The sequence below is a fragment of the Haemaphysalis longicornis genome, unplaced genomic scaffold, assembly GCF_048455015.1.
Source record: "Haemaphysalis longicornis isolate Haplotype H1 unplaced genomic scaffold, Haemaphysalis longicornis Haplotype H1 scaffold_32, whole genome shotgun sequence".
In the NCBI taxonomy this organism is placed as follows: Eukaryota; Metazoa; Arthropoda; class Arachnida; order Ixodida; family Ixodidae; genus Haemaphysalis; species Haemaphysalis longicornis.
In genome coordinates this window covers 446,246-469,355 of record NW_027526343.1, presented here as the reverse complement: position 1 = coordinate 469,355, position 23,110 = coordinate 446,246, and the positions used below count along the sequence as shown (strand labels likewise).

Sequence of the window (23,110 nt, the reverse complement as noted above, 5' to 3'; positions counted from 1 at the left end):
GCTTGTTTGGGAACCGTGAGCGGTAACAGTTTTTAGTGCCAGAGCACCAGATGCGTGATGAAGGGGGGAGACCTGTTCTGGTCTGTGAGACCTTCCGAGTGAAAGGGGGGGGCAGAAATTTTGATTCTGCCACCGAGTTCCTTGAATTTTTTCAATAACATTTTAAATTGTTTGGTTCCTGTTGACTTCCTTAACGTTTTTGCACTGCGGCCACTTCTTCGTTGCCTCATTCTCATTAAGTAGCATTATTTTTACTTTCAACCGTGATGAGGCCCAAGTGCAAGCGCACAAAAGTATTGAAATTTCCGTTGCTTTTATTGGTATCCGCCACTCCCACAAATTAGGTCTTCACGCATCACAAGTTGAGTGTGGGAAAGTACCTGGTGAGTTGCCGGGCTTGGTTCCGTTTCCCTTGTCATACTTATGTGATTGATGTTTCCATTGAAAGTTGCGAGCGTGTCATTCTAATAACGTAATCTCTCGAATGGAGCCATGTTGTGGGCTGTCTTTGAGGTCCCTTTAACGTTGGAAACATTAAAGAGTATGTGCAAAAGACTTAGTGTGTTCATCTGTTTATGTTTATCTTTCCAGTGTGCAGGAAGGATTATGATTGTATTCTCACCTCAACGCCACAAAGTGTTCTGTTCTCTGTATGGCAAAGCGTCGCTGGATAACGTCATGGACACAGGCTTTGTTCTTGCTTTGGGCGCTGAAACTTACTAGAATTGGTCAGTCCTCCCTTGCAAAGTTTCCACGTAATGGATCCAGCGTTGTGTAGTAAAATAGCTCAGGGGATGCGGTGTTCTGCTTTTAATGAGTAACCGTTCTGCTTCTGATACCGGCGTTCCGTTTCTCAATGAGTACAAGCACGTACGAAACCATACCAGCCACTGGATGATGGACTGCAAAGCACTTTGTGAAGACACTGGAGCCGGGGTGGTGGTATCGCTGCCATTGTCGTCACTTTTTTCTTTCTCAAATGGGTGGAAGTTTGGGTGCGGAAGCGTTGCCAGCTGTTCTTCCCATGCTTTCTTCTTGCGATTCCGATGATGATAGTGCTTGCTTTATAAGGCCGCACTCAATGCCCCTCACGGATTTCTTCATGCTGGACTGTTGGCGGCACTTGTGGCGAGTTTTCATGTCATTCTTTTTAAAGTGTTTGATTTCCTATCAATCTTCATGGTGGACAAATTTTCGTGGTGGACACCTTCTTAGGTGGTGAGAACACTATTGTATCCAATATGTGGCCTATAATTGTATCGTGTCAGTGTATACGGCTCGAGCTTTGCGATGGCTGCATTGCCTGCCGCTGCTTCTTCGCGGCTTCTATGGGGTGAGCGTTGGGTGGCTGATAGGAGCTCATGCAATGTTTGGTTTCACTTTCGCTTCTTTTTGCCTTTCTGCACCCTAAACAACTTGTTATGGCCATCTCTGTAAGAAAATAGTACGTTTAGGGCACTTCAATGAAGAGCTGCATCTTGGTAGAGTGCTCGAATGCCAACAAAAGCTATCCGGGAATGTGGTTCTGTGTGCTTCCTGACCGCTCTTACGGCGTCAGCAACGGGAGCAGCATATCACGAGTGGGCTAAAGCGTTGTGCTGCTGAGCACAAGGACGCGAGTTTGATTTCTGGCCGCGACGGCCATTTTTCTGATGGAGGCGAAAAGCAAAAACGCCCGTGTGTACAAGATTTCGTCGCACTTTAAAGATCCCCAGGTGGTCACAATTAATCTGGAGCCCTCCACTACGGCACGCCTCATTGCTTGCGCTGCGTCGGCGTGTTAAACCCCACAATCAATCGTCAATCAATCAATATCACCACTGTCACCTCCGAACATGTCAGGCACAATTGAATTCTATTGTCGCTACTGGCACAGTGAGAGCTTGGTTTCGTCTTGCAGCGCGTGCAACGAATGCGGCTTCGTTTCGAATGTACACATGTCGCACAAACATCTGCCTTGGGGATGTGATTATCTCAATACCTGACAACCACTTATGCCTTTTAAGGGAATATAAGTAACGCAAAAATGTTGCGCACAGTGCAAGGCTATGCATCGTTAAATATGTGTTCATTCACGCCGACAAGAAACAAGGAAAGTTAATGAAACCACGGAATAATAAATGGTCTGGAAGTCGGGACGAAACAGAATACCTCGTTCGGGAATGGAAAAAAAAAAATAATAAAAACAGCGTAGCTTAGGAAATGCTAAAATCATTCGTCTAAACTTAGGCCCGGTAGAAATCAACAGATCCAACTAGATGGGAAATGCACTGCTATTGCAGCAAGCATTGGGGAGGGGGAATGAACGTTTTCGTAATCACGCACACAAGCTGCGTGTTGGACTTCAAGAAACAGTTGATCACCCGGCGGACGCATCTTTTGAAGGGCAGGGTGGGCAGTTTACAAACAATAAACGGTGTGGTTGGAAGAGTGTGGTATCTGATAAGGCCATCTGATATCAGTTTGTGCTAGTCTCTGCAGGTCTCTCCCTGCGTCGTGTGACGATGTTTCGAAGAAGTGTTTAGTCGCGGACGCGGCTTACTCTATATGCCCGTCACTGCACTGGTCGCGGCAGATATATGTAGCAGACAATGAATGTTCGCGAGCGCTCAACTGACAGCAAGATGACCCCCAGCATTAAATTCTTTGTCAGGTGCATTAAATTCTTTTGTCATTAAATTCTTTGTGCGTTAAATTCATTATTAATGCACTATTATTTTTATTATTATTAATGTGCATTAAATGCATTAAATGTGCATTAAATTATTTGTCCGGTGAATTAAAGAATTTAATGCATTAAGGGGACACGCGGGTCGAAAAATCGCCATTTTTTCGAAATATGCCATTTTTTTTTGTTTTCACTTGCATTATCATCTTTGACTATCCTTCTTTCATGGGTAAAAAATTAAAACGAAATAGGAACGAGAACTTAGTGAAAATCATGTCTGAATGACTCGCGGTGAGCCTAGAAATCACGCAGTCGGAATGTATTTTGGGGTAAAGTCTGTTGTCCCAGCTATCTCCTCCCGCAAGAATTATGAAAATCCGTTCACTATCACCGAAACTGCGCGCGATGAGAAATCGCACATAATTGTCCCCTCTCAACTCGACTGCAGACTGTTCGGCGGCCTTTGATATATGACTGGCCGGGGAGTTTTCTCATTTTCTCTGCAACGTGGAGGGGTCTATTTCCGGTATGATGCCACAAAAAAGCAGGCATGGCGTCCTGCTCACAGGCACGCGCTCAGGCTGGTGGGGCAGGCACTCAAAACACAAAAGAAATGCCATAACTGTGCCTAAAGGTTCAGGCATAGAAGAGGTTCGTACACAGAGCTGACGATGGTGGATCGTCACAGGAAATGATAGAAATTAGCCACAAAGTTGACCAGTGACAGCCTATCGGACAGCCATGGCCTAAATGACGTCGTTAAGGCCATGCCAGGGGTGCATAATAGGGGAAATTGAAGAGAGCGTGGTTGGTTTGTCCGCGTCTTTCACAGCGATTTGAGCGCTCACCGCATTACGTGCGCGTGTAAATATTTGGCTCAGGTATTCCTGGCAGTGTAATGTAAACGTTGCGCAGGTTTACTCGCACTACTCAAAGAGTGTAACAGGGTCCCTTTAATAACCCACTCTTATGAAATAAATCTTGTCTTCTAAATCAGGAAGCACTGAATAAGGCAGTGTTTGCTGATGTTTCCGTGGTATTTCCCTTCATGACTCACGGCAGCAGCCACAAGCATTCGAGTGCTGTTTTCTGTCGTCTTGGTGTGGAAAGCGCTCTCAAGCAGAGATGAAGACAGAAGGAAGAGACCACGCGGTGCTAACTCACAGCTGTTTGTCGTCTGTTCCTTCTGTCTTCATCCCGGTTTGGAAGCGCTTTCTACACCAAGATGAAGGTTTATCAACTAGCCCAGTTGTCCGTTCTGCTACCTTCTGTCGAGCCCAGTCGACCCCTGTTTTCCCAAACCACAGACCGGTTTCTGATGCAGAAAGGGGCCTGCGGGGAGTTTCTGAGCTATTGTGATTATTGGGTGACCACGCGGCGCAGGCGAGCTGTGCGGCCAGCTGGGCGGCCTGTCGCTGTCGTGCCACCCGCCCGTGCTGCGGTGCCAGCTGTCCCTGTGCGAGGCCTACTTCAGCTCGTGGGGGCCCCGCGGCGTGTGGGAGCTGGTGGACCTGCTCGCCCACCGGGACGGGGACTTTGTGGGCCGCCTGCTGGCCTCGCTGGCGCAGCGCTCGGCCGCTGAGGACCCTTTCCTGGCACAGCCGCCACTCTACCCCGACCCTGCCGCTGCCACTGCCGCCACTCCACTAGAGGAGGAGGCGCTGGAGCAGTGAGGGAACGACGAGAACAGGGTGGGTGTGTCTCCTCGCCCGCTTGTCGCTCCGGTGGGTGGAATGACACTTGGGCAATCCTCCCCAGGCAGCGAGAGACCAAGGAAATTAACCTTTTGAGGATCGAATTTTTTCGCCAAATGCGACCCCTCAGGGTCGATTTTTTTTATTGCTGATTTAGTAAATTCTTTCGATGAATCTATTTCGAGAAAAAAAAAAATTTCGTAATTTTTTTAGGGTGTCCATAAAGTGACCAAAAATTCGTTTGTGTTGTTACATATGTGTGGCTTATTCGTGAGTAACACGAGAACAATTCTAAATAAAAACGAGAGAGTAACAAGCCGGCACCTTTTGAGTGAATCGAAATCAGATAGACGTCCATTTCGCCGGCGCAAAAAGTGGGAAGCGCCTGGAGGACGATACTAAAACCAGCCGCTGCGCGTGCGCGGGCATGCGCGGACACGCGCGGCCAGATGCGGGAGCGATAGACGGCGCACCAACCATAAAATACAAAAAAATAGAGGAGGAAAGAGCCTCATCAGTTTCGCAGGCGACCTTGGTCTGTGGCAGGCGCAAGAAGCGAGAGGCGCCCGGGCGCACGGTGGGCGAGATACCCTGCGCGCCCACTCGTTAGCGGATGCGCAAGTGATTGGCGGCGCGCCGCTGAAGTAAATCATAAAAAAATAAAAAGAAGAGCCATTGGCGCAAGAAAAAAATTTGACGCATTTCCGAAGTGCGGCAGCACATGCCAAGAAAGAGAAGTTGGCAAAAAAGGCACGCTTTTTAAAGATACAAGCAATGCCGTACATGTACGTCATTGACCATTTTGAAAGTGTTTGCCGATGCCGTACATGTAAGGCCGTGACCCTCAAAGGGTGAAAGCCGTTCCACTCAGCGTGAAAGCTTTGATTTGATGGATTGTACGGTTTAACTCTTTCGTTACGGCGGAAAAACGGCCGATTTTAGGTGCTTCCACAAAAATGTTTTTTTTCTCTTGAGCTACTGGACACACGTAGCCTTGCTATGCATTAAATTGTAGCTTATAGATTGCTCTTCCAAACACAAAGCAGCAGTTTTGTTAAAGGTACAATTACTTACCGTTTATTCGTCAAGTAATCAGAAAAAAGCCCCCCAGAAAAGTATACGAAAAACACAAATCGGCACTTTTACCCAGAATAAAAATTATTTCAGGTATTTTAAGATATACAAATTGTTCCTACGTTCCTTGGCTATGATTCAATATATAAATCAACAGTGTACACCAAGGTTTGGAGTTTTGAGGGCCCGTCAACCTAGCACAACTGACGGCTGTACCACGCTGCGAGGGCACTCAAGGGTGAGTGAGTCTCTGTAAAATGCGCATCCAAGTACCGTACTTACCCGATTCTAACGCGCAATTTTTTTACGGGAAAAATAGGTCGAAAAATTGCATGCGCGTTAAAATCGGATACGAAACCGAAACCGAAACAGCGGAAATTTCGTCCCACCCATCGCCATCACCATGTCAAGATGGCGCTCAAGCTTTTAGCAACGATTTTTCGGACGCAGGAATCATAGGCGCCTAGGCTTTTCTATCGGCGTTCACGCAAATCGTCAAATCGTTCCACTTGCGCGCTTGATAACAGCAATGGCAGCAGCGGCTCTCAGGCGTTCAAAACGAGCGGTCGGCTGAAGCGTGCGCCTCTGGAGAAGCTCGCGGGATGGGCGTGTGAGGCGTGGGCCACGATCCCATCGACCATGGTTGAACGTTAGTTCAGAAGTGTGGCATCGCGAACGTGCTTGGCGGCACCGAGGGCGAGATGTTCCGGTCAGCGCAGAGCGACGAGGAGAGAGATGAATGAGATTAATTCGGGGTATAAATCACCCGTTTCTCTCGCATTCGTTTTTCTTGCTCACACAGTTGCGTGCGCGTTACAATCGGAGGTGCAAGTTTTTTCGGCTTTTTGTCAGGAAAATCTGGTGCGCGTTAGAATCGGCTAATTACGGTATACTCTTTTGTGTCCTCGCACAAAGTCTTTATCAGTTCGGTGGTAAAAAACAAGAAAAAAAAATCCAGCGCTCTCGACAAGCGTCGCACCTGAACGCTGCAGCGCTAATCTGACACGAGCGCCAGGTTATCTTGAAGGTGATAGCGCGATATGGCGCGGTGCATTTGGCAAAATATCCTGGCCGTACGTTGTCGAGACCCTAAACACAAAATCAAAACCGCAGTCGTCAGATAAGAAGCACGTTTTGTTTATAAATACAGCGCGGAGTTACAACGAAATTACCTGCCAGCGCTTGTTGAAGTGCGAGGCACCTGAACCGGAGCTTCGTCGTCCTAACTAAAATCTGAAGATCCCACATCATTGCTTGACCCCTCACTGCTGCTGGAATCAGAAAAATCGACAGCAGGAGCTCCCGAAGTGCTTGCTACAGCAGTCCGACTGTGCGGAGCGCGGCGCGAATCCGACGCCATTTTTCCTCCTCCTCCCCTCCCCCTTCGGTTCAAATTTCTCTTGCTACGCCATCACCACACGAGAAACATAAACAAACGAAACCAAAATTGAAAGAGAAGTTGGCAATGAACACACCAGATGGCGATAGTTGTCTGTGGAGCGCGGGTTTCAGATTTTGCGGGAGATTTAAAATCATCGGACGCCGGCTTCCGATCGCCTATGGCGCCGTCGTGAAAGAGTTAACACGCCGACGCAACGCAGGCGATGAGGCGCGCCGTAGTGGAGGGCTCCGGATTAATTTTGGCCACCTGGGGATCTTTAACGTGCGCCGAAATCTCGTACACACAGGCGTTCTTGCTTTTTGCCTTCATCAGAAAAGCGTCCGCCGCGGCAGGGAATTGAACCCGTGACCTATGCTCAGCAGCAGAACGCCTTAGCCACTGAGGTACCGTGGCGGGTAACGTGAAACGTGAAAGCTGTTGGAAGTGCACAGCAGTTATTCACCATAACGGTCTGTGGCGCCGTTATCTGCTCACTGCTACCTGCATCACGCTCTTCACCGCCCTGTCTCACTCTTCTCTTGATGAATGGAACGGAGGGTTTTGTCCAATGCAATTCAAATTTCCCGCCTTCACAGTGCTTGCATGCCCCCACCTGGAACAGCGCCAGTAGGAACTCTGTTGTTTTTGTGCTTGCTTTTCATCTCGCACATGCTGCAGCCTTATTGCGCAGTTTTGAACACGTCTCTTCCATGGGCACTTTTTTCACTTAGTATGGTAGAAATGAACCAAACAGGCATCCCTACCTAAATGAACACGGGGGCTGCCGCTTGTATATACAGATTTTGCCTCAAATGTACCTGCAGTTTTCTTTACACTAAACAATGGGAAGATGTATGACCAGTGCCAGCAGTTCAGGAGTTTGGAACGGTCGTGACTATATAAACGCCTTTTTTTCGAAGCCTCTGCTTGGGTCCGTTACGCCGCTACGCCGTGGGGCTCTCTTTGGGTCTGTTACGTCGTTACACCGCCTAACTGTGGTGATGGCTAGTCAGCGTGACAGCGAATGAGCTACGACGACATGGCGGGCCCCCAAAGTCACCCTGGCCCTCCTGCCTTCTATGTCTTCAATGGGTTGCGTGGTGCTACCTGGGGCGGTTTGGTCCCTGGTGCCACCAGCGAGTTAACTAATGAACTCATACTTATAGCGAACTTTAACACAGGACGAAGAAGGAAAAGACGAAACACACGCTAGACTTTCAACTTGGTTTATGCAGTAGGAAACAAGAAAACACGCAAATAGTATGTGCATGATTCGAAAACAAAAAACAAAACAAAAAAAGCACATGATTCCGTGGAAATGAAATGGGAAATTAAACGTTTTTTGTTTTCGAATCATGTACATACTATTTGCGTGTTTTCTTGTTTCCTACTGCATAAACCAAGTTGAAAGTCTAGCGTGTGTTTCGTCTTTTCCTTCTTCATCTTGTGTTGAAGTTCGATAGAAGTATGAGTTCATTAGTCAGTAACCAACTCGCCCAACTCTCCGCTGTAACAGTGAACGAACGTCGGCCCAGGTGGAAAGGGAAGAGATGGGTCGCTCCACTGCTGCACCCCCTGTTGTTCCAGATCTAGTCTCCGTATCGCTTTCCAACTGCCCTGTGCTCTCCGCTGATGCATGCCGAAGCGGTGTGGCTATTTTCATGACCCCAGCTAAGCCCTCACTGTGGGAAAAGCCTTGCCTGACGCTCTGCCTGACATCACGTACTTGGCACGTCGTCAAAGTGTGTGGGAGCGCCAAAAGGCATCCCACTCTGGGCTTGTCATCTGCTAGCGATGCACCGTGAACTCTGAATCACAATCACGGGTTTCCTTGATTTTCATAATCTTCCTCCCCAAAGACTGGAGTCCGCCACTTGATTTCAAATGAAACTCGCCGCACAAGTACTTATTCATCAAGTTTAGAAAAAAAACGCCAATCAGAGGTAGTGAAATTACTTCTACAAAGTAATTAAATTACATTACTCATTACGTTCCTTGAATTTTTTAAAATGTAATTAAATTACATTAGAAATTACAGGTGGCTCAAAAAGTAAGGACATTACATTACTCTTTACAGCCGAAAGTAATTTAGTTACTGTAATTTCATTACTGCCAAGTCTGCCGCCAATAAATGTCACCCCTGTGCCAGTTTACAATAATCTTCAAAGCTCCGTCAGCATCAAGCAAGCAGTGCTCTTACAACTTACTTGCAGCAACATCACCTGTACTAGAGCCAGGGCCACCTATTACACGAGTGGCTTACAAGCACACACGCGCGCATGCACGAAGCTCTTAGTTCCTGAACATGATCTCAAGTAAAACTTTTCCACCTTTCCATGCTAAGTTGCATAGAGGCAAGAATTTTCTTGTCCTTCTCGTTGTTTGTACAACATCGCTTCAGCCACTGCTGTGCCTCAAACTCAAAGCGCTGTAGTTACAGGTTTATTGTGCACATTTGTGTACTCACGACTGTTGCGTTGTCGTAGGGAGAGCCTGCCACCAGCATGTCTGCACGTAGTCGTTGAACCACGTAGGGGCACCGCATGATGTCCCCCCGTCCTGCTCTAGGCCTATCGTCTCCTCCCCGCGATAGTGGACATTGAATTGGAATTGCGGGTTTCCAGGATTCGCCCACCATGTTCCGCTTTTAGGCAGATTCCAGCTGGTAACACAGTCGCTTCCGCTGAAGCACAGCCACAGTTGTTGGCTCGTGCATCAAGCTGGCACTGAATGGGTGCGTTGGGGAGTGAAGTTGCACAGATTGCACCAGTAATGCAGATGAAGGGAAGAGTTTTGTGCTAATTTCAGCACTAGAGGGACAAGTGCCACTCTCGAATGGTGTGCTGATGTAGGGATGCCATTGCAGTTGACAGTGACCTGGCTTGCAAGATGACTTCTTGTGGAAAGTCGAGAAAACGGAGAAATAGTTTTTCTCTTGGTCATCTTGCATAAAGTTTTTGAAATGTGCGTGATGGCGAAGTCCTGTATGAGCTGTCCGGTCATATTGTTACGTGGTGGCAGGACACATGGCATGAATCATGAGAGGGACTGAGTGTTGTGTGTACAAGATGTCTGCCTTGAGAGACTTAAAGCCTCGCTACGTGCCACACACCTCTTTCTTAGAGGAGGGTTGCCAACGGCTATGAGCCACTGCCCACTTGATTATCCAACATCGATACAGTCATACCCAGATATATCCAACCCCATGGTGATCGCTAAGTGTTTCGATATAGCATCAGTCATTCAAAATATAAAATGTGCCTGTCTCAAGGTTATTTGAGAACTCCGCACAACCTTGAGAGCTTTCCAAGATTGTGACAAGTGGTGAATTCGAAGCAAAAAAAATTTGAACCACAGCGCGACGACCACCGCACTTTATTTAACATGAAAAACTCTGCGAGATTCGCTTGCCTCTTCTTCTGCATCATATAAAGTTCGCCAGACTTTCTCCAAGTTTACAAATGCCGTCCAAATGAGAAAACCCGGCGTTGTCCACCGTGCCACAACAGTGAAAAACAGTTTCAAACCTGAACAATGATGCAAGCTTGGCTGCAGTAGGTGGTTGGGAAAGTTGTCAGGGCTGCTAGTAGGGTCGCTTATTGGGCATTGGTGATGTCCGCCTCAACATGCACATCGTCGTCAGCACTCATGAACTTGTGTGCCGTTGTGTCATTCGGAATGTTGCATGGGGATGCTGACAGCTCCCTAAATTCTCTCGAGGCACTCAGTGCCGTCATCTTCGGTACCCACTTCGTACACGACGCGCTCTAGAACGGCCAGGCCGAACCATGTGGCCTTCGCCTTTACGCCAGGTTTGATGCTCGGTATCGCGCTCCAAAAATTCTGTGAGAAATTTCGAATACCTCTGCAGCTGACATCTTTTCGCTGTCCTGTACCTGTTGAAGAATGTCCACTTTCGTTGCTAAATCCAAATTCTTCCTTTTTTTTGGGGACGACTCCAAAACGTGTGCAGCAGACAAAACAAACATGCACCACGCCGCATCGGTCCTCCTGTGCGAACCACCACTGGTAACCACTCAAAGCTCGGAAAGAAAAGAATGCCAGAAACGGAGCGCTTCCGGTCGGTTTCCCCTCCTTTTTTATTGCTTTCAGCACCCAATCACTCCCAGCATTGTCGCTGCCTTGCGGCTGCCCCCCATGTTAACGTGTGAATAGGTGTTGAGCGCCATCAAAGTCATCATCATTGCATCAGCATCACCGTGAGAAATCATCATCATCGCCTCCACCCCGTCAGGAGAAGCGCTTTTGTAGGGGCACTTGCGGCGGGGTGTTTGACATATCGAATGTGCCCGTGAACAAGAGTTGGATACACACGTGCAAAAGCGCTATACTGCTGCATGGGATTTCCAAGGGGATGTTAATACAGTTTGACATAGACAATAATTCGATATATCTGGGTTCAATATATCCAAGTTTGAGTGTAAAACTTCAAGCAGTCCTTAGAAGGGGCCATGGAAACAAACTACTGCCGTCCACGTTCGTTACAACGGATCCGGCAAGAATTGACGTCCGGTTACAACAGACCATTTCTGTCGGTTTGCTTGGTCCCCGTGCACTTTAAGTGGAATCCACTCCACTCATAACAGACTCGGCTGTAGAAGACCATCGGCCGGAACAGACTAAATTTCAGGTGGAAATTGTTTTGCCTGAATGTTTATTGCGGACTTGCGCGGAGCCGGCACCTGATATGCTTTGTCCTTGTTTATTTTGGGGACAAAAGTGCTATGTCTGGCAGAATTGTCGGCGTAGAAGTGGTCATTGGCACAGCCAAGCCAAGCCAGTGCCAGTAGCCTTTTTTCTTTTTTCCCTGCTTTTTTGAAACCAGTGGCAGGGTAGCTGGTTTCACTGGCTGATAAACTAAGCATAATTAATGCGGTCGAATATGGCTAAAAATAGGCCGTCATTGCCAGAAATATGGGCCTGTCTAGGCAGACAGTACGCTTGGCAGTCAAGAACAAGGACGCTGCCGAAAAAAATCACGACTCTTGTGAAATTGAAGAACAGCGTTTTCGAATACGCTATGTGGCGGACCCGGAGGTGGAGTCTGCCCTCGTCACAGTTATTTTTTAACTCGGGTTCAGTGAATTCCCGCATTTATCATTGCCAAGCATGCATCATTCCCGTTTTGTTCGATGAAAAGGTAGCAAATGCCTCAAGTAGGGTGGTTGGTTCCCATCCAATCTGCCGGTGGCTGTGTGGAGTCCAACTGATCTAACTTTCGATTTCACAGCTGTCCTTCATCAGGTTATTTTGTGTCAGCCATTTTACTAAACGGACTGAGGAGATTGTTAAACATTTGGAAGCTGCCTTGGGGGACCGTCAGGCAGCGATCCGATTTGTTTGACGAACGGTTTTGGGTAAGCCCGCTTACTGAAGGGTTTGAAAAGGGCCTGGCTAATTCTGCTGGCCGTGAGTAGTTTTTATAGCTGGTTAGTAATTGCTCCTAGTTACATTGTCGCTTTACTTGCTCAGCTTAGCGTGCATCTCTACACACTCGACTGCATGTGCTAGGCCTTTTAAAAGTGCCGGTGGTAATCTTTGAAAACAGCGTCAGGTGATTCTTTCTCCCTGCGTGAATTCTGTGCAGACATGATGTAGAAAGAACGAATTGTTTGTAGCATGTATATGCAATACAGGGGAAAGTTTCCACTCCAAGCTCATATACACCCCCCCCCCCCTTCCCCCCGAGCCTGTTTGGATACAGCAGATATTTTTTTCCTGATTAAGAGGGTCTGTTGTAACGGGCATAGACTGTAGTTTTATTAAAAAGACTGCTTTGTCCTGATAAGGATGATGCCGGTTTTACCGCACACTTCGTAAAATAATGAAGATATGGCGGGAAATGTACGAAGCAGTGGCGCTGTCCAGTCACTTTCTGGCGATTTCTCTGAGACGTCGCAGCGAAATTACACCAGAAATGTTGCTTTTGCGATTGACAGCCACCGACCTAAGCCACCCCCCGGCGATGGTAGTGGGTTCTGTCTGATCATATCACTTGAATACTAACGTGTGGTACAGTTAACTCAGTGCAGTTAACCCACTGGTAACCGATTTTAGTGCTAGCACAAATGATGTAGCTCCTGCCTGCATTGCATCAGTGCAGTGTGAAATTTGAGTTTTTTTGGTAGTTGTTGCTTTTTTTTTCCTGGTTAAAGAGAGCATCTTTGGTGGCGGGAATGGAGGTGAGCTGGGCGAGGCAGTTCTTGGGAACGTGCTCAGATCCTCTCAATACCACAAAAGCGATGGCGGGTCTCCTTTGTTATTCCTTTGCCATAGAGCTCAGTTAACACTCTTCTGGAACTGAAAAACTTTAGTTTTACAGTTATGAGGATAAAAATTTGAGGACATGCGTAGTTTTTCACTCTGATTGTCGATATAAAATTTGTTTTTGTGTGTAAAACAACTACATTCAAATTTTATTCGGTTGTGTGCTTGATTTTCTGACAGCCTCTGTAAGAAAACTGCTGGAGTGATGCAGCTGAACAAGGTGCCAGTGAACTTTGCACAAACCAAGGAGTGCAATGAGACCAACCGTATCATTCTATCCGGTCTTTAGCAGAAGCTATGACCATGTAAAGTTCGGGCTTGGGAGGCAAAACCATTTTTTTCTGGTTCCCACCTCTCAAGCCCAACCTTCAAACGGTCGTAACTACAGACCGGATAGAATGATACGGTTGGTCTCATTGCACTCCTTGGTTTGCGGAAACAGTTCACTCGTACCTCGTTCAGCTGCATCACTCCAGCAGCCTTCTTACAGGGGCTGTCAGAAAATCAAGCATACAAACCCAAATAAAATTTGAATGTAGTCGTTTTACACAAAAACAAGTTTTATTCCTACAACCAGAGTGAAAAACTACATACGCCCTCCAATTTTCATCACCATATCTGTAAAAATAAAGTTTTTGATGAAAGACCCACGTGCCCCCTTAAAAAGAGATAACGAGCCAGCTATTCGACATGCCTGAACACACGTCTTCTCTCTCTCGCTCTTCCTCTCTTTAGTACTTGAGCCTAATCATGTGACGCATCAGATGTTTGCAGTGGTTGAGTGCGCACTGGCTGTGAATGTCCTAGAGCTCTCCCCGTACATAGGAAGGGGAACGTGCAATTATTCAGGGCACTGTACACGCGAGTTTGTGACAGTGCTGCTTTGCTTGGAAACATGTTTTGCAGCCTATACTGTATTTGTTTTTTCTGTTCCATTAGACAGACAGTAAAACTCCTTAGCACTGTTTGAGTGGCAATGAATCAAGCAAATCTTCCTAAAGATACGCAATAAGAAAACTGCCTGTATTTGTTTTTTCTGTTCCAGTATACAGACAGTAAAACTCCTCAGCACTGTTTGAGTGGCATTGAATCAAGCAAATGTTCCTAAAGATACGCAATAAGAAAACTGGGATGTGCAGTTTCTCAAGCATGCTTCAGTAACTAGGCTGTAGAACAGTGAGAGGCTTGTTTAACAGGGCCAGCGAAATTTTTGTGTGGTATGAAACAAACAGGAAGAAGCTATTCTGGGGCTGGTAGCCTTAATGGTGATATGGCATTTTGTACAGGACCAGCTTTCATCCCTGGGGTGACCTGAACTGCAGGTGTTTCAATATTAGTGTAATAAGGATGTACCAGGTGCGCGAGGTATTTGAGAACAGAACGTTGGCGTCAGGCACAGCAGAATATCTCCAGCAAAATCAGACATATTTTCACAAAACTTTGCGAAGTACTTCTGTTGTGGTTTAATTCCGTAACTACTCAACGAATCTGCCATCGGCAGTACTAAGTGATTCGATTCGGCTTGGCAAACGGCTGCATGCACGAATCTGGTGCTCCTTAGAGATGTTGGCCATTGAGTTAGAAATGGTGGCCCTCAGCCAGTATTTTGTATTATGCGGTCCTTTGTTGGCCTCTCTCTCTCTCTCTCAACGACACCCCAGACATACTAGTAAGGAGGATTTAAATCTGGAGAGCTAGGAGGCCACAAGTTGGGAGTGACGGGGTCACAGACGTTGTCAGCCGGGCACTATTGGGTGACGCAGGCGGTGTGGGCAGGAGCCGAACGTTGCTGAAAGACATATCATCTTTCTTTCGAAACACTCTCTATTCATAGCTTTACAACAGTAGCAAGCACATCCACATAACTGGCAGCATTACGGCGGAGTCCTGCAAAAAAGTGTGCCAGCATGCCGTCACCCTCATTGCGGACAATGGATAACACCACCGCTGGAGAAATTACCGGGTTCTCACGATGTTTGACCACTGACTGTGCTTGTTCCTTTTCACTACACCTGCCACGTCACCGCCACAACGCACCACCTCCGTCCGCACTTTGTAAACGAAAGACTTTGCTCCTTTCAGAAAGGTAACAATTTCCAAGTCGCTGTGGTGCGCGGCCCAGGGCGACGAGGACTGCATGGCGTTTTATTTCCTGCTTCAACTTGTACACTTCCATCTCTGAACAAACTGCGCAGTATGAAGCATAAGGGGCTGACGAATGTACGCCTATATATATATATATGACGAGCCTGTTGGTGTCTATGGCGATAAGGAATAGCGTCCTCAAATACCTCGCGCACCCGGTATATTCTGATGACCTGCGGTAAGTATAAGGGGCAGTTTCAGGTCACTCCTAGGAAGGAGCGTCGGCAAGGCATGAAAATTAGCCTGATATGTTAAATGCTTGCCAGCATCTCATCAAAGCATGGTGGTATGTCATTCTTGCTTTCCACTTGCCCTCAGGTCCATTTCACAGTAGTAGTACTAACAATGCATTGATTTTATTTTTTACAATACACTTGCATCACGATGGTCCCTGTGACGGGCATTTCATGCCTAACACTATAAATGCAGAAAAAGAGTCAAGACCAAAATGGCTTGGAATGTGTGCTAAAAATGAGCATGCTTGGCTGGCAAAATAGTGCCTTCCTTTGTGAGTGCCAACGCCTTCGTGTTCAGAAAGCTTTATCTCGGTGTCTCGGAGTTGGAAGCTGGACAGGTTCATCGTCTTTCCCACGGCTTATCATAAGAAAAGAAAGCTTGTAAAACAATCAACTTCAGAACACCTCAACTGCCCCAGTACAACTACCCCACTGTGTAGCTGGGCCTTCTTACCGAAAGAGTGTTGACGGGGCGCAGCTCGAGCATCGGGATGTCACGAAAGAGGAAAGCCCAAGGCTGCTGGTGTTGGGCCCAATGCCAGAGGCGCTCCGCAAGCACCCTCCCTTGCCACAGCACTGTTCCTTTGTGGGAAGGCCTGTCATTGTTAGTGGAGGAAGTGGTGCATGTTAGTAGCGCTTGATTGCAGGTGCTCGAAGTGTGTTACGTACATCCGGTGCCCACCTATTTCAAATTCTTCGCAGTGAATGTTTTCTTTGTGTGTTTTTACCGGGTAATGTTCATGGTGATCTGCACTGACTCTTTCCATAAGACGAAGAAGACACGCATGGTGCGTTCACAAGACAAGTGTTTCTAACTGGGTGTTTCTCGTTGTTCAACCCGGTATCTGAGGCCACTGAAGCAGCTGCCTCCTCTGCATTTTCAAACATTGATGTTATTCGAAAGTACCAGAAGTTTTGGAAAGGTGCTACTTGTTGTCGGAAGCTGAATCAAGGGTTGCATTATCTGCTCTTAAAAATTTCCGACTGTTTGTGCTGTGCTGAAAACAAAACAGTTGCTTCACAGTGCTGTCGTTGCTCTCTCCGTGGATGCAGTGCACCCCCAAAACAAAAAAGGAGCGTAGTCAAGGGAGAGCGAGATGCTGAGCCAGAAGGGTCCGGCGTGCAGCGCCTCGGAGCAGAGCGCCTACCTGGTGAGCTGGTTCCATGAGTACAGCGACCTTCAGCGCGACGACTTCCTGCGCGTGCTGGCCCGCAAGTACGCCACTGCCTCCCCCTCCACCGAGGGCCTGGAGGAGGTGCTCTCGGCGCTGGCCATCCACCCGGGGGCCCCGCCCTCGCTCTTCCAGTGCCGCATGAGCCTCTTTGACCAGTGGTTCCAGGTGAGCGGGCCGGGGAAGGGCCTTCCGAGTGGCCGATGCGGCGATACCGTACTTTCACGTGTGCGATACCGTGCCACTCGTCCACGAAAAATGACATTAAGTGCTTAATTCCGTAAGTTTTAATGCCATTAATTCGCTCCTACACACAAAAATCTAATGGCATTCGTTCGACAAACATTAGGAGCGCTACACAGAAGTCATTTTATGTCGTCTCCGCATTGGACATACACACCTGACACATAACTTCCTTCTTATGAAAGAAGATAAACCGAGATGTGAGGAGTGCGACCAAGAGGTAACAGTAAACCACGTGTTACTCTCTTGTACGAAATTTGAGGTCTTGAGGAAAAAGCATTTTAGGCTGTTCTATGATGAACACATTCCATTCCACCCCAGTCTACTTTTAGAAGAAAACGCGCTTCTTAAAATTTCCTCCGTATTTAGTTTTATAAAAGAAGCAGGGCTTCTAAGCAAGCTGTAACGCTGTAACGTGCTGTAACAGTTATTATCCACAAAATACACAAAACCTTCTGTTTGGTGCATGATAGCCTAAGTTGCTTATGTGCCATAAAACACAATGCATCCGTTCGAATGTCATTTTCGGTTGAAGGAGTTTCACGAAACTTCATGAAACTCCTTCATGAACGCGTTGAATCTGGCTACTCTCGAACGCGATGGGCACCAAATGAAACCAACGAAACTGTCAGCACCAGAGTATTGACGTGGAAATGTAGCTGAAGTTTGAAATAAGACGGTTTTTTGTGGCCTCTTGGTGGCGAACTTCTGGAGAAGATGAAGTTCACTAAAACAGCGGCAAAAGGCCGATTGTCACGTTACTTGTTGTTTTGAATATTTCGGATATGGCTACCTCCGGCAGGTGACGGCAGCTGCTGAAGCCACTTTTAGAAACTGCTCTCACCATTTGTTTAAAAAAAACACTCGTTTTCCTTCACAAAAGCATTTTTAAACCTTCTAAAAAGATTTTCGTCGCTTTAAGGCCGTAACCCGACAGCAAACCGCTACGGCTGTGTTGCATTTCCGGGCAAGGTCCGACAACAAACTGCAAATGGTTAACGGGACACTAAAGGGTGGGAACAAGCTAGCCTGTATCGATGGATTACGGTGCCGAGAATCTGAATACTCCATTCTCGCAACTAGCAGTTAACATTGGAAACGGGAGAACACTGGATGGCGCCCTGTACGCATTTTGGTACTGTGGTTTGTGACGTCACAAAAGTGTTGAATGGCAAGAGTTCGTTGGAAAAGCTTGTATAGATGATTTCCCGAAATGGGCAGTTCCTAAGTGGTTGAGTGCGTGACATAAACATAAAGCAGAGCTTTCCGTGAGCTCATAGTATCTAAAAAAAACAGAGTACAGTTTTTGTACACTGCGAGGCCAGCTGCCTCCATCACTATTCACACAGCCATTGTGGTTTCAGTTTTGTTTTCGTAAAGCATTGGTGTGGAACGAGCAAAGCCAGTAACCTACGACGATGAGTGCTTGAGCTTCTGCAAGCAGCATACCCAGCAGGAACAAGCTAAAGAACCTTCATTACAAGTGGCAAAAGGAACAAGATGCACTGCAGGTGGTTTAAGCGACCCTCCTGACCTTCTACTCTCCCATTCCTCATGCGCTGAAGGAGAAGTAGGATGAAAAGTAACACTTCATTTCAAGTGTTGCTGTCGGTAAAGGGCACCCGGTTCAAACATACCGTACTTACCCGATTCTAACGCGCACCTTTTTTCCGCAAAAATAGGCCGAAAAATCGCATGAGCGTTAGAATCGGATACAAAACCGAAACTGCCGAAACAGCTGAAATTTCGTTCCACCCATCGCCATCTCCATCTCAAGATGGCGCCAAAGCGTTTAGCAAAAATTTTTCGGATCTAGGTGCCTAGGCTTTTCTATCGGCGGTAACACAAATCGTCAAATTATTCCACTTGCGCCCTTGATAACAGCAATGGCAGCTGTGGCAACGAAGTTGCGCCGCTTCCGCGGCTTACGAGCTGCTCCCACGCGTTCACAACGAGCGGTTGGCTGAAGCGTACGCCTCTGGAGAAGCTCGCGGGATGGGCATGCGAGGCGTGGGCCACGATCCCATCGAACATGGTTGAACGTTCGTTCAGAAGTGTGGCATCGCGAACGCGCTTGACGACACCGATGACGAGATGTTGCGGTCAGCGGAAGGCGACAAGGAGCTCTCGGAGAGCGACGAGGAGTGAGATGAGATTACTTCGGGAAATAAATCGCCCGTTTCTCTCGCATTCGTTTTTCTTGCTCACAAAGTTCCTTGCGCGTTACAATCGGAGGTGGAAGTTTTTTCGGTTTTTTGCCTGAAAAATAGGGTGCGCGTTAGAATCGGGGGCGCGTTAGAATCGGGTAATTACGGTAATCGCCCGTGAAATGAACTTACAACGAGCGGTCAGCTGACCGATCTGGCCTTGAGCTTTCCCATTGGTCTCGAGTTGCCATTGATAATCTGTAAAGTTTGCACCATGCGAGAGAAGATAATATGATATGGCTGTGATCACCAGATGGCCGGTAAAATGAAGGCATCCTCCTGAACAGCGCCATCCGGGAGTGCAGGACGCCGTGCCTACTGTATTTATTCGAATCTAGGCCAGCCGCAATTCAAAGCCAACCCCCGAAAGTCCGAAGCCACGAAAAAAAAAAAAGAAACTTACCTCGAATGTAGGCCGAACAAAAAGGTGAGGTCAGCGTTCACGAAACGGAAACATGTTTATTGATCATGAAGATGCAGTGCTGGAACTCAGTTTCTCTTCAAAATCACCGGGCAACTTCTGGGCGATTGAGGTTCGACGACGGAGGCTAAAGCCGAAGCGCTTCATGAATTTCTGTAGCCAGCCCCAACTTTGAAGTGTGCCCACGATAAGCCTCGTTCCCGTGAAAGCTCCCTTGCTTTTGCGTGGAGCACTTCCGTCGTTACTGGAAGGGCCGCTGCTCGCTGCATCCGAACGAAGTCAGCCAATGCCATCTCCATTTCGTGGTGACGGCCTTCTCGTGGTCCGGTAAATGGCATCCTTGTTGCGGCGCACGCAAATATCCTCTCCCGTTGCGTCCTCCAACGACGGACATTTTTTTCATCCACGCCAAAGTCCCGCCCGGCTTGAACGTTCGATGACAACTCCGCGGCTAAAACAACTTTTCTTTTAAAAGCGGCACTATAATGGCACCGCTTGTTTGGTGTCATTGCGCTGTCAAAACCAAACGCCACACTGCACGCAGGCCACTATCCGCACAGTTCAAAATGGCGGCATTGCCCCCAGCAGCTATGGCCCCTTAAGTGGCTAATGGCTCATCTAGTAATGGCTACAATACTTTCTTTTCTGGGTGGCGCTAGCTGCGCGCCACTTCCCTGAATTTCACTTGGAAATTGGCGCGTGTTTCAAAATCCTCGAATCCAAGCCGACCCTGAAAAAAACTATCGGCTTAGATTCGAATAAATACGGCATGTAAACTGCTTCCTTATTATCAGGAGATATCTCCCAGCAAGTTTCAATAGTAACCATTCGGCGTAACATATTTTAAGTCAATTTTAATTTTAATCCGCACGAGAAAGCCCAGAGCGGGGCCGACATGACATCATCTGCTACTTGCCCCAAACTGCCAACGTCGGGGCTTCCGTGACAAAGCCGACGCGCTGGCTGTGGCTGGGGTGCGCTGCTCTGGCGTGTGTACATGTCATGGTTTTGGGACTGACGTCATGCTGCCCGGGCCTGTGGGGACGGCAAAGACCTCGGCTGGTCTGGGCGCGTGCACGTCCAGAGCAGCAACGGTACGGCAAGAATAGTGACGTCACGTGTTACCTCCTGTCATGGCCGCCACTCGGCGTTCGTTTTGTCGAAACCGAAACTGACACGAATAAACGACGTCGTAAATGAATGTTCATGCTGCTCTCGACTGTCTAATGTGTCATTCTATGATTAGTGGGCTGGTGGGCACACGTAGGAGCGAAGGAAACGTAACACGAAAATTTCGTGTCAGTACTACTCCTTTAACATCAGCATTCACGGCATTAGGTCAGTGAAACTGGACTAATTTTTATTTGGTATTGCAAACACGCACATCTATTTTCAATCAAAGGATCGCTGCTTACATTACCAGTTCAGATTGATCCTTTGTGTCAAACATGCAAGTTTTCTTTTTTGCTGAACAACCAGCCCTAGCAGTTTGAAAATGGTTTGCCCGTATAAACCTCTTGTTCAAGAGTTACTCTAACTTTTGTCCAGATGGCTGAATCAAAACAGAACAATGTTTAGGATTAAAAGAACACGGACACAAAAATTTTGCATCTTTTTTTTTTTTTTCCCCGATAAGTAGCTAAGGACCTTTTTATCACGTGTAGAAACCTCATTTGCTTCAGCGCACAATGCTTGTTTAAAGATGTTTTTAATGCGGCCAGTCGCAGTTTCGGTTTCAGCGGGTGCCAGGAAAGGCTGTATTTGGTGTAAACAAAGCGGCCAACAGGACTGTCGGACGGATTTAACAGAGCAGAGCTGCCGTAGCAGTGTCGAATCCGCGTCGCCGGCAGTTTCTGCGAATGCCCCTAAGTACTGATCTCGCGAGCTGCTTAATTAAAAAGCGACCGTGGGTGTGATGCAGGCGCCACAAGTGCAAATTGCTGCCGCGGCTAGAGAACGACACGCGACGCTCCAGACAGTGGGTGGGGAGACGCGCGCTGGGAGCAGCCAACCGGTCTGTCTACAGGTCCGCCTACAGATGTGTTCGGCTCGACACTGCGGCGGATATTCGATTGCCGCTCTTTTAAGCGGTGCAGATTGCGATTATTAATGCACTCCGCCATCGCACCATTAACTGAATAAATTTGAGGCGCTAAACAACAGGGACCAGAAGAAACACGTAGACACAGACAAGGCGCCAAAATTAGACATGAGGCACCAAAGTAGACACGACAAGGCACCTTGTCTGTGTCTACGTGTTTCTTCTGGTCCCCGTTGTTTAGTGCCTCAAATTTATTCAGTATGTTCAACCAACTAGCCCTGATCAAGCTTTTGTTACTTAACATCATTAACTGCTTTCTCGTATGAGCTGCCTTGTTTGGGACTTGAGTCCTATTTCGTGCACTGGTAACAAGCTATTGATCAAGCTACCTGCGCCAGCCTGCACCACTTCGCGGCCATCGCTGCCGCCTGCGCAGCGACCGTGTGGTTCACTCAGTGTGCTTTTCGAGTCCCCGGCGCGGTTTCGCGTCCAGTGTAATAAAAAGCAATCAAACTAGAGTGCCTGTGCTGCAGAACTTGGGTTGCGGCCAGCTGTCCGATGAGCCAACGAAATCCCGGCGCCTCCGCCGCCAACGATGGGAGTGTTCGTTGCTTGAGAGCAAAAGTTCCAACCTCGGATCGGAGCGGTCAGCTGGTGAGAAATGCCGGCACTGCGGTGGCCAACACAAACTCTTAGGGCCGTATTCTGAGTTCCTCCTCCACTCCATTTGCTCCCTCCACTCAACTGAGGGGACGATTCCACAATGCTTATGCATGGGGAAACTGATTTCAAGGATCTCCTCCACTGGAAACTCGAGTGGAGGACGGATTCAGAATACCAGGGCTAGTGTGTTTCGATGTTGTTTGTTTACTCCGCATCCAGGGAGTGTCGATTATGCGAGGTCCTCCACTGGCTGCTCGGCTGTGTGTCACACACTTTGAAATTGATCTTAAATATGTTCTAGGCTGTATTTGCCGCTGATCTTTTGCAGAACATGTGTGGTGACTCTCATCTGTCTCTGAAGGTATCTCGCCTTCAAAATTTTGTGTCAGTACTCCTTTAAAGGCCAACTGCACTCAAATTTTACTTTGACCAAATTTATTCCTAATGTGTAGTAAGTACCCCCAAATCAGCTGGGACACGAGCGGCAGCCTCGTGAAACGCCTCGTTAATCAGTCAGAAGCGTTTACAAAAGCTCCGCCGCAGGCCACGCTGCACCTGCCGGCGGATCGCGTAAACAGCCATGACGCGCCTGTGACGCTCCAGCTGACAGAGGGGCTTCTTCCTCTGGCCAGCCACGCAGCTGGAGATCCGGTCGAGCTCTGGTGCGCACGCTTCGCCCATTTGCTGCCCCGTGCGCACGTAGAGCTTGCGCGCAGACTTTCTCCCGAGCGGCTGACCGTCCGGCCGCTCGCTAGACAGCTGCAATGTCACTGCAATGGCCGCACTTTCCTCGGTTTCGGTTTCAAAATCGCCGTTTTTTACTGACCGCTTGCGGCGTCCACATGCGTATTTCAGCTGTTGTATTTTGCATGTTGCT

General features: G+C 47.9%; 1 protein-coding gene across 2 annotated transcripts in view; it reads left to right on the top strand.

The window, feature by feature from the left end:
- The window catches only part of LOC144177837 (uncharacterized protein C14orf119-like), a 47,212-nt gene that overhangs the window by 19,891 nt on the left and 4,211 nt on the right, over window positions 1–23,110 (top strand). Inside the window, exons 4-5 of one of the 2 annotated variants that reach the window (XM_077705420.1) lie at window positions 4,052–4,359; window positions 16,540–16,679. In XM_077705420.1, coding sequence (XP_077561546.1) covers window positions 4,052–4,341 — 290 coding nt within the window. In that variant the 3' untranslated portion in view covers window positions 4,342–4,359; window positions 16,540–16,679. Of the gene's footprint in view, window positions 1–4,051; window positions 4,360–16,539; window positions 16,827–23,110 lie in introns of those variants that run through there. The other variant, XM_077705419.1, reaches the window with a different exon arrangement.